Source organism: Miscanthus floridulus, chromosome 2 (genome assembly GCF_019320115.1).
Source record: "Miscanthus floridulus cultivar M001 chromosome 2, ASM1932011v1, whole genome shotgun sequence".
NCBI classification, from domain to species: domain Eukaryota; kingdom Viridiplantae; phylum Streptophyta; class Magnoliopsida; order Poales; family Poaceae; genus Miscanthus; species Miscanthus floridulus.
Window position 1 is genome coordinate 161352970 of NC_089581.1, and position 11557 is coordinate 161364526.

At 42.7% G+C, this 11557-nt stretch overlaps 1 protein-coding gene across 3 annotated transcripts; it reads right to left on the reverse strand.

Annotated features, from left to right (window-relative positions):
- Positions 1 to 3799: 3799 nt before the first annotated feature.
- Positions 3800 to 9283, reverse strand: LOC136535316 (heat stress transcription factor A-9-like). Of its 3 annotated transcripts, none has more exons than XM_066527615.1 (4): positions 8706 to 9283; positions 6581 to 7457; positions 4726 to 4794; positions 3800 to 4111 (listed from the first exon to the last, which is right to left on the reverse strand). In XM_066527615.1, the coding sequence occupies exons 1-3, from the start codon at positions 9030 to 9032 to the stop codon at positions 4772 to 4774; spliced, it is 1227 nt and encodes a 408-aa protein (XP_066383712.1). In that variant the 5' UTR covers positions 9033 to 9283; the 3' UTR covers positions 3800 to 4111; positions 4726 to 4771. The 3 variants fall into 3 exon arrangements, with proteins under 3 accessions (XP_066383712.1, XP_066383717.1, XP_066383722.1); XM_066527620.1 differs by having other exon boundaries at positions 3800 to 4120; XM_066527625.1 differs by lacking the exon at positions 4726 to 4794.
- Between the last annotated feature and the right edge of the window lie 2274 nt (positions 9284 to 11557).

Consider the following 11557-nt stretch of genomic DNA (forward strand, 5'->3'; position numbering starts at 1 on the left):
TGCCGAGTGATGTATGTTGATATAGTTAAACCATAATGTTTTGTGATTCTAAATTCCTATAGTTGACGTGTGATTTACTTACATCACTCGGTGGTACCTGGATTACCAACATCATACGCATATACACTTCTAATTTTCAGTGGTTTACATCCAAATCTATATGTATTTCTCAGTGGTTTACAACCAAATCCATCTGTATTTCCTCGTGAATACCCGCAACAACGCGCTGAGAATTCTTCTAGTATATATGGTTTATGATGCATAATAAGTATCATTAAATTAATTATTGAAATATATTTTTGATAATAAACTCTTTTTGAGATATAAATGTTACTAATGTTTTCTATAAATCTAGTTAAAGTTAAAAAAGGTTTGATCCGCACCAAACTCAAAGCAACAATTATTCAGTTATTCTGGGCCAGAGTAGTACTTCCTCCTTTCAAGTGTCGCCTAAATTTTCATGCATATTAGTAATATTTATAGTGTAAACACAAGCGTCATGTTTGGTTTGTTTAGATGTTCACATATCGATTAGTTTTAAAAAGTAAATGTTAATCGATGAAATTTCTATAGCAATATTTAGTATTAAAATATGACTAGTTTTAATTAGGCTTTAAAATTCAAGAATAATGACTATTCTAATTTATGGCGTCACTTCGTCATCGACGTTTCTTGCACTTCTACGACCGTAGCATCGAGCCTTAGTTTGGGTGTACTATTTGCTTGTGATGGGTGTTTGCTGCGAGTGCAGATAAAGACGAAAGATTCTGAGAGATCGCAGGTATAGGATGAAAAGCAGGTGTAAAATAAAGGCAAACTAGTGGAACTCGCGCGCCCCTACGTGCGCCGACAAGCGAATAAGTTTAGGTTTATACAGGTAGGGTTGACACGTTGTATATGATATGGTGCTGTACATAATTGTAGAGGCATAAGTCGTGCACACTTCAGGGGACAGCTTTTGCCTAGGGCATCAAGTTTGAATTGTAAGAGGCTCAAAAAAAAAGTTTGAATTGTAAGAAACACTTTTACAACTAACACAGTGGGTATGTGTCCATGATTGTAGATATATCAGCCAGCATTTTGGACACACTGCAAAATATTGAGGGCAGACAAGGTGCGGACCAGCTTAATATGCTGTAAGAAAATGTTCATGGATCACTACACGACTATAAATTACCTCATGCAGAAAAATTACACTTGGAGCAATTTCACTGGACAGCGAGAACTCAGCTATCATTAAATGTTCTCCTTGACCAAGGCACTGAAAAAAAGCAATTTAGAATTTATAATATAGGTAGTCAAAATGCCCAATAAAATAGAGGCTTGTCCAATTGATAATTACCTTTGAAGAGATGGTCAACATTGATATGTTCAAGAAATTAGCAGCAGCCTCCTTTACATGGGCCGCATAAAATAAATTGTAAACAACAGAAGTCAGCTGCCTATCAGATAAAAGGTAGTGTTCCGTTGGTGGCGTAGCACAAGCACTAAAAAATTATTGTTATCATAAGAACAGTGTACCATCGTTGTAATATCTTGTGGAGGACATCCATTTAAGTATGCAGTTCAAAGTAACATGTAAGAAAATACACTTGCTATTCTTTTTTTTCGCAAACAAACTTCGTAGAAGGCAAACTTTATTAGGCTCATCTGATCTGATATATGCTAAAATCGATGTCGTCCACAAGATACAACTGGAAATGGCAAAATTGGTAGATTCATCTGGGAATCGCAAGAAAGTGGTGAGGAATGGATAGGAATGAATACATCATTGGCAATGGGGTGTGCTCAGGAATACAAAAGCCTAAAGCAAAGACGTCATTGACAATAGACTTGTGCTGCAGTAACAAATTCACAGAATGTAGCAACAATGCAAAGAAAAGAACACAGGCAAAAGAGAATTGCTAAGTTATAGTGTCACTATCATCACAAAACAAATGCAGGCAGTAAGAATCATGGAAGGGTGATATAACAGATCAACATTGCACAGTCCTATCGTCTCAGTACCCATAAAGTCATCACTGCACAACCCCAAAGCCTCAGTAGGTAAAAAAGAGGAATGAAACAATTAATCATCACCATACAATGGAGGATATCAGTTGTTTGCATGATCCACACGTTTAAAAACAAGAGTGGCAGCAACAAATGGCTTCTTAGGGGGGGGGGGGGCAAATAACAGTGACGAGAGGGAGGTAAGGAAGGGGGAGAACGGGCGAGAGCGCACCTCCGCCGTATGCAACGGGCCAGATACACTGGTGTGGGGCTCCTCCAACGATGAAGGCCAGGGGGGCAGCGATCATGATGCGTCTGCGCTGCTTCCGCGCATTCTCGGCGCGGCGGCGCTCGGTGAGCGGACCGAAGTCGCCGAGCGGCGACGACGACATGGTCGGAGCTGTTTTCACCATCCATGGGGCCCTCGGACGTGGCCACGTCGTCAACTCAGGTATCAAATACACGTATATAGATTAGAAAATAGAGCGAATACATGTAATGTCATGTAAATCAAGAGTCCAACGTTTGGAGGCCTATTTTTATGAAGTCAACGTTTGAAGTCCCAAAACGGCGAAGCGCGACGATTGGTGTCCCAAATATGCAATTTTCCCTCTCGAGAGAGGGAGCGAGCGGAGAGGAGTGTGTCGGGGTTGGGAACCATCGGGAGGGGGAAGGAGCTGGAAGGAGAAGCGGGAGCGACGGTATATATTTGTTTCACCGGATTCAAACGCGAAGTCGGAGAAGTATAGGAGAAGCCGGAGAATCTCACGAGAAGTCTAAGAAGCCACTCCCGGCGAAATCGGCTTCAAGAGATCTGGGCCATCGATTCGAAGATCTAACGGACCAAAAAATTTGAATCGACCTGGAGGGTGGTTCCTTGAGGAGCCCTACATGCTATCGAGGGGAGAAATTTGAGTTCTCCTTGTACCTGTTTACTTTTAATGCCACCTTCATTACGTGAATGCGTTTAATTTGATATACTATAGGGATTTATTTACCGATAGGTTCTTGCATATGGGTAGATTGGGTTAGCTTACTTTTCCCAATTATTAATTATTAATTGGTAGGACCTTCACCAAACACCTCCTCACAGAACGGCTCCTCCGGCGGAGCACTCTAGGAGCCGGAGCCGTTTTCTATAGCACGAGGAGCCAAGAAACGTACCTCCGCGCGGCTCCTCCTGCAGTCCTGCTGTCTAGAATGCAAAGACGTTGACGCCCTTCCTTGTCTCGCTCGGCTACGCAGGACGGCAGGAGGCTTCGGCGGCACTGTACGGCGAGCGGCGGCGTGAGCAAGCGCCGTGTGGGAGCAGCGGCGACGGCGGCATGGGAGAGAGCAAGCACGCCGTAGGAGAGCGGCGGCGCAGGCACTGGGTGCGAGCCTGCTGCCGGCAGCGGCGGCACTGTAGTCTTTTGTTTTTACGAGAAGATGCGAGCAGTTGGTTCCTTGGAAGGGAAGACCGGCGGTGGGATGGTGCAGGTCGTATGGGCCTAGGCCCAAAGGGGTGCCTTCCTCATTTCTTCATTAGAAATAATTTTAAATATGATTTACCTTTGCTCCAAAAATGTTTACCGAAATTATAACCAATATTATAATTAATTGATGCAAGATTTTGTACAGCTAAGTCAAATAATAAGTAGGGACACTTTAGACATTTTTACCTTTCATCAATTCCGAAAGAAAGGAAGTCATTTGGCCAAACGTTTTTTCAAAAAGGCTTCAGCTCCTTCAGAGAAGCCACTACTGAGCCTGAGCCAGAGCTATTTCTTAAGGAGCCAGAGCCCTGTCAAACAGGCCCACTCGAATATTCTCTTCTGGGGACATCCACCTTCGTTTTGTTATCGTCCGGAACAAAAATGTTCAAAATTGCTCCATGTTCATCCGATACAACAGTATATACAACATGATCAATGTTACATTGCGTTATGGGTGTAGCTGGGACAATGAGACCTGGGACAAAAAACAAAAACCTTGTCCTACTGCCTTAAATGAGTAAACTAGTCAACATGTGTTTCTGTATTTTTTCGTGTTAGTATACCGAATTCTGAGTAATCCCGACGGTCTTCAGGTTCCCAATGGTGGCTAATCTGCCAGTCTCAAGATTCTGTTCATCACAAATCTGCAGAAACTGAAGCCACATCAGTAACGGGAACCACATTGCTAGTTGCAACTTACAAGTTGCAACTGATGATAAAGAGGCCATAAGGGATAAAGAGATGTGAATAAAATGAATGCAACCAACTTGGTATATACTTCTTTATGTTTCAACAAAAAATGCACTATTTTTAAGGCAGTTCTCATATTTTTTTTATGTAGTTACATACTTACAAGAAATGCTCAATCACTTATCCGTTTTTCAGTTTTTTATACAATAAGGTAAGCTTATTTACTCAGTGTCAAAGAAAGGAATACGTCCCTGTCAAAGCTAAATGACAGTCATATCGATGTAAGTATATTATGTGCCAGAAAGACCGAAAGAGAAATCAAAGGGACCCACATCAAAATGTATTTTGATGCCAGAGGACTTGCTTATGCAAGAGACATGGACAGGTCAAGCCGTAATTATGATCTAGATGAAAAGCAGTCAGTACTGACTTGTATTCTGAAAGGAAGCTATTGTAATAGTGAAGGGGTCAAATAAATGGATGACCCTGGTCTGTGTTTGATCATGCAAAGTAACAGTAAAGTTCATGAATAGAACACAGCGCAAAGGGCTTTTAAATTGTAAAGCACCTCTATCCACTAATGTTACTGGACAAACATTCTCTGGGACCACCGCTCATGCTTCAGTTATGACATCAGCTGAAACAACAGACAGTTTATTAAATTAGGACTGCTGGATAGAGAACAGTACACAAAAAATAAAGCATATGACAATAGGTTGTAAATCAATTGCATGCCCAGTTTTCAAATCAGAATTTGCCATGGATAACCATAGGTTAAAGAATCACTCCCTCTGATTTCAAATGTAGGTCACTGTAGGATTCAGGCCAGTCAAACTAATTCAACTTGGCCCATAAATCAACAACAACAACAAAGCCTTTAAGTCCCAAACAACTTGGCCCATAAATACATTCAAAATTATATGCTCCTGTTCCAGCTGTTGGGCTAATCGTTGTACTTCAATTTCTTTCTGAGGTTTATGTCGCCTATCGGTTTCTTCATTGTTACCATATAGACATCTAAGCACATGTGTGCCCGTGCATGGTAAATAGGGGATTACAATGCACGGTTGATGTCACTACATTCACGACCGAAAGAATTTCATAATTATAATTTCTTTATATAAAATAGTACCCCCTCCTTTCCATATGGTACGTCGTTGTGACTTTTCTACATACATAGTTTTTTACAATGTATCTAGACATAGTGTATATAGGTAGAGAGCTCTCGCTCTGTGCGGGGTCTGGGGAAGGGTGTCAGTGGCAAGCCTTACCCTCGCCTGTGCAATGCAAGGAGACCGCGACTCGAACCCGGGACCTTCCGGTCACAGGCGGTAAGACTCTACCGCTTGCACCAGGCCTGCCCTTCTACATAGTGTATATAGGTGCATAGTAAAAACAATATATCTAGAAAAAACAATATATCTAGAAAAAACAAAACGACTTACAATTTTTAATAGAGGGGGTATAGTTTCCCAGGAAGTTGGAAGTAGAAGTTCTTGGGTATACAAGTGTGTCCTGAATGAGGGAATAAAACATTTTCCTGTACCTCAACTTGCTATATCATGTAGACCTATATTTGACCCTTGTACTCCCACATTTCTTTTCTGTAACTAATGACTTGCACTCCCACATTTCTTTTTGTAAGGCATGAACCCTTGTACAAATCCTTTTCCTGTTTCATTTTCTGTAACAACTAATGAATTGTACTCCCACATTTCCTTTTGTAAGGCATGAATGCATTCAGATTCAAACCTCGTAATTTTCAACTAACAATAAGCCTTACAGGAGAGTTTGTTATACATATTCAAACCTCGTAATTTTCAACTTACAATAAGCCTTACACTTATACAAAAGGGATATTATTAATTCGTATTCGCAAGCACTGTCTTATGATTAGGAGTTTGTTGCCAGAAACATTATCGCATAAGAGAAATTATAGATTATAGATAAATACAACTTTGGAGATCGCATTGAGTCAAACAATGCCTTATACTTTGGTGAAACGGAAGGAGTATAAAAATATATAATGTAAACCAAAACAGAGCATGCTCCTTTCCTACTGTTTTGTGTCTGATGAAACTAATCCTGAACTACAGGCATAGCTGTGAAAGGAATTGTGACTGCTCAATGATTTGGTATAGCGAAATAGCAGTTATTTATCTGCTTCTGTGCACTGTTTCTACTTTCTACCAACATAAATGGAATGAAAACTCGTGCACCCTAGCAAGTGACCAAACAGTAACAGAAATGTGACCCAGAAAGTATTTTGTTTTTGCAAATTCCTAGTATATGACTGATCTCAACCGGATCAGTACTAATGGACATCAGATGCATAGTTTCCCCTTTACCTTAAGACACAGGCAACTAGGCACAGAAATTTAACAGTAAAATAAGATTACATTTGCATACGTCAATTTACATACCATATTGAGGATTTTTGCAATCCTGTTGTGCTTCCATCTGACAGTCCTGCTCTAGCCGTGGACGATCATAACCATAATCTTCAACTGTTAGAGGAGGGTCCACTTGAAAGTTTTGCTCTGGCTGTTGAAGAATGTACTCTAGTTCGTCACCAAATATATCCATGTCATCCCATTCACATAGAGCAGAGGTGTCAGTAAAATCATTCCCAGTTGAATCAAGGGTATCAACATTGTTTGAAGTCATTTCTACATCCATGGGCATCTCAAGTGCAGGGCTTGAAACTGGTTGTGCATGGGTTGAATAAATAACTTCATTTGCTGGTATTGGTTGATTGGAAGTTTCAGGAACAGGAGGACGATATTGAATAATTTGCGCGCCTCCACCAGAAGTCTCCTGATCATCTACAGGACCATGTTCCAGAGCTTGGAACCTTCTTTTCCTGTTACCATCATCATTCCACCAGTTACTCCTGCGCTGCTGCTGCACGAGCTGGTTGAGGAAATCTGGATTCTGGACAACTATTGCCAAAAGTGCCATCATCTGCTGCTGGTTCTGTTCCATCACACGGAGGCGTTGAATTAAATTCTGCACTTCAAGATTGGATGATTGCTGGTACTGCCTCAGATCTACAAGCTGCTGCATTAGAAGGGCCTTGTCCCTCTTAAGTGTCTCAACCTCCTTTTCAAGGCCACCATATTTTCCTATCTCAATATTCTCAGTGCCAGGTGCAGTTTTGACAGGCACCGACTGCAGATCACTAGGTACATCCTGAGAGGATTTCTTCTTTCTCTTGATGGTCTTCAGAAGATGCTTTTGGCCCTTAACAAAACCTTCATTCGCCCATTCCCATCTATCTGGATCAACTTTATGAAATCCCTGATAATGAAAAAGAACACTAGTGAATTCATGAAACAACAGAAGTTAAGTTTCAACATGAACTTACAGTCAAAATAATAGTTAGTTTGACGCAGATTATTTTCAACATAATATAATAGTTAAGCAATGGTTCTATTTCTATATACACAATTACAGTCTAGTTACATGCTTCATGCACGAGTTTTAGTAAATGCCTGAAGAGGAAAAAAGCATGGAACTAATACCATAGGTCACTATTTCAGTACAAGCATAAACTTTCATGCAAACAATTAGCAGTAGCTTCATCCAATAGAGCATCAGGCTAGGATGCTAGTAAAGTAGCAGGGCAATAGAATCCTTTGTATTGTCGTGAAGTTCACTAGGTTACAGAATCCATCGATCTTCTGATAAGGTGCGGAAAAATTTGAACTGGTTGCAGAAGAACAAAAAAAAAGGGATCCCTGATGGCAGGTCCTGTATGCATTAAGGTCTGTATTGAGCAATTGGCCAAAAGAGACCTCCAGAAGCTTGCAACCGAATTCAACTATTCAGTTTTGCTTTCGGAAGTACAGAGCAGAAGTAACTAAAAATTGGCGCATCCAGCTATTCAGTGATAGCTAACCTCAATACAAGAAGCATCAAACAGCAAAATGACAGAATATATCAAATGACATCACGGGAAGTTGCTGAAGCAACAACAAATCCAAGGAGACTGTTTCATCAGAAGTCATTGCAAGTTCTGTGGTCGCAAAGTTCACTAGGTGACAGAACCCAATGAGTTTTTTATAAGGCGCACAAAATTTCAAACTGGTTGTACAAGAACAATAAAGGATCCCCGATGGTATGTGTTATGCATTAAGGTCTGTATTGAGCAATTTACTGAAAGAGATCTCGTGAACAATCTATACAAGTCCATCACCAAAAACTTCCAACCAAATTCAACATTCAGTTTTGTTTTCGGAGAACCAGCTATTTGGTTATATAAAATCTCAAATGACATCAAGAGAAGTTGCTGAAGTGCCGACAAATCGAAGGAGACCAGCATTCCTTATCCAAAAAAAAGGAGACTAGCATTCCTTATCCAAAAAAAAGGAGACTAGCATTTTCTATAATCAGAAGGTATTGCAATTTCGAAAAGCGAAGTACTAGCTAGCCATATTAGCGAATCTGCTGCAAACCAACAATCGCGTCTAATCAGCGCAAAACCACATCGATTTCGCGCACGGGGAACTAACATGTAGGAGTGTTAGGGATCAGGGTAATTCTCACGTAGGTGTTGAGCTGGCGTATGAAGCTGGTGAAGTGGTTGTGCTTGAAGTGCCGCGGCAGCAGGTCGCGCTCGAAAACGTGCGAGTCCCAGATCACGAAGCTGCCGCCGGTGGCGCTCCAGGAGATGACCGCGTCGGTGGCCGGGTCGGAGACCATGTCGTAGACCTTGGTCAGGAAGGGCGCCACGTCCGGAGGCTTCGGCACCACCGCCACGGGCGCCGACTCCGGCGCCGCCGTCACCGGCGTGGCCTTGCCCGCCGTCTGGGCGCCGACCTCGCCGCCGGCTGGGGAGGCGGGATGCTGCGGCGACCGCTTCTTGGAGCCCATCGCGACGGACGATGCGAAAGCCCTAGAGGATTTTTGGTTGGAGAGGCCTTCGAGTCGAGATTGAGGCGGCTGCGCCGGAGAGGCTTCGAGATTGAGGCGACGACGGGACGAGAAGTCGAGAAGGGACAGGACGGGAACGGAAGGGGCGAGACGGCGAGGGGATTTTGGCTGGGCTGCTTCGTTCAATTTCCTTTGATTTGACGATGATCTGTACGGTTCTGTGATAAGAAAGGAAAATGTGGGAGAGGATATTTATTTAGGGCGCGTTTACCTGCAATTTTTTTTTGATTTGACTACTGTAGCACTTTCGTTTGTATTTAGTAATTAGTATTTAATTATGAATTAATTAGGTTTAAAAATTTCGTCTTGTGATTTCTCATCTAACTATGTAATTAATTTTTTTTTATCTACATTTAGTACTTCATGCATATACCGTAAGATTCGATATGATAAGTAGCGCGTAAAAAATTTTAGTAACTAAATAGGCCCTTATTTGAGTTAGATCACGGAAGGCGCGTGGTCGGGCAATACTGTAGCTATTGTATACGAGTCCGTGTTTCTTTGCCGACACGATGACAAGTGGGGACGAAATTTGGTGGGTCCTAGGTACCAGTGATAGTGCTTGTGTACGCCGATTTCTCTCTGAGGTAATCAGGCGCGTGTTTTTCCCGTCGACCTTCGTGTGGGACCGAAGAGTCAGGGAGGTTGCTGTGTCGCGCTCGAGGGTGCGGCACGATTCTTTGCTTCGCTCTTCGTCCCATGACACGTGGGGCAAAGTCGATATGGGTCCCACGAGGCAAGTTGAGAAGCCGTGGGCCTACTGGTCGTGCAGGAAGGTGCATGGTAGGGAGCAGAAGGGCCACAGCCATTGGGTCACTGACTCGTGGCCCATAATTCCTCCTGTGCTTCAACCCGGGACAACTGGACAACAGGACAAGGCACATACCGTCGTTGCCGACGTCATCGTTAGAGCGGAAGTCCACTGGACCGAGCGACGCGCTTTCTCGTCTTCTTCGTCCTGAAGCCGGCTGGCTGCTGCCATACCAAACGCCAAGGTGACGGTCACTACCGACTACCGAATCAATTCAAACCTCCTCGCTTTCTCGCGAGCCACGAGCGAGCTGCCCAATTTCAACTTCGACTCCGTTTTTTTACCGGACAAGTCGATGACGCCATGACGGTCTGGCACTGGCAGTCACCGCTGAGAGCTTGTCCGAACACTGGAAAAGGTGTGCCAAGTTTCTTTGCTAGTGCTGTCCAGTTTCCATTGCGGCGCCTCATTTTCCCCTGAAACTCCAGGTACTGCAATGCAGTCACGGTAGACGGTACTTAACGCACGTTTCCATGGGTTGGAACTAAAAGCTAGTCTTATTAACTCTTGCTTTATATAGACTAATGAATTAATTATTACTAGTCTAAAGTCTAGCGAACTCCTCCCTCCATTTCAAATTATAAAAGTTTTTGTTTTCTAAATATGTTGTTTTTACTGTGTATCTAAACATAGTATATATTTAAGTATATAGTAAAATCTATGTATCTAGAAAAATCAAAGTATCTTATAATTTGGAATTGAGGAAGTAATAATTAGTCTGCATGTTTAAATTTTTGTAAGTACTAAAAAATAGTCAATTAACATGATCTTACTCACTACTCGCTCCAGGTAAAGGAACGACCTCCGCTTTTAGAGAAAAAAAACTAGACTGTTTGGCTTGTACATCAAGCGGTGTCCGCCGATATCAATGCTTCCTCCGCCGATATCAATGCTTCCTCCCTCACATGAACTCACTTGACGAACAGGGAAATGTCGAGACGCAGCACGACGGCCACCAACCCACAGAAGGTGCAATTCTAACGGATGCAGGAATAACAGGTGAAGCACTAAGCCACGACGACCACACCAGGAGAATACTCGAACTACCAGGCCTGCCTTTATATTGAGCCATGCTGCCGACGTTACTGTCTGGCACTAGGTGCTACATAGATGCCTCAACGACACCGGATCGTCCCAATCAGGAACCCTCATCATCGACCCCAACAACAACGAACAAATTTACATCAAGGCTTTCATGACCAACTCGACATCAGTCCTCATGGCAGAAGCTGCTGCCATGGCTCTGGCCGCGCTGGTGACCTCAGCATTGAGCATACAGAACACGATCTTCCTAACAAACAATCAGTTGCTTGTGTCCTTCAATGGGACCGACTTCTCCTCCCCTCCTATTTGGGACATCAAGCCATTCACTTAGAGCTTCATCACCAACAACAACAACAATTCAAGAGTGCTCAAGGTAGCTAGAAATTAAAATGTTACTGCACACACCCAAGCTACTCAAGCTTTTCAATGTGCTTTGGACCCATCCTCGACAAGCATATCTTGTACCAACACATTTCATGTAACCAGCTGCCCACTTAGAGTGGCACTGAACTCTATACCCTGGGAGTCCTCCTCGCTCATTGCAGCATCTTGCTGCTAATATATTTATCAGTTATAAAAAAATACACGATGCTCACTGCTCAAGGTCAAC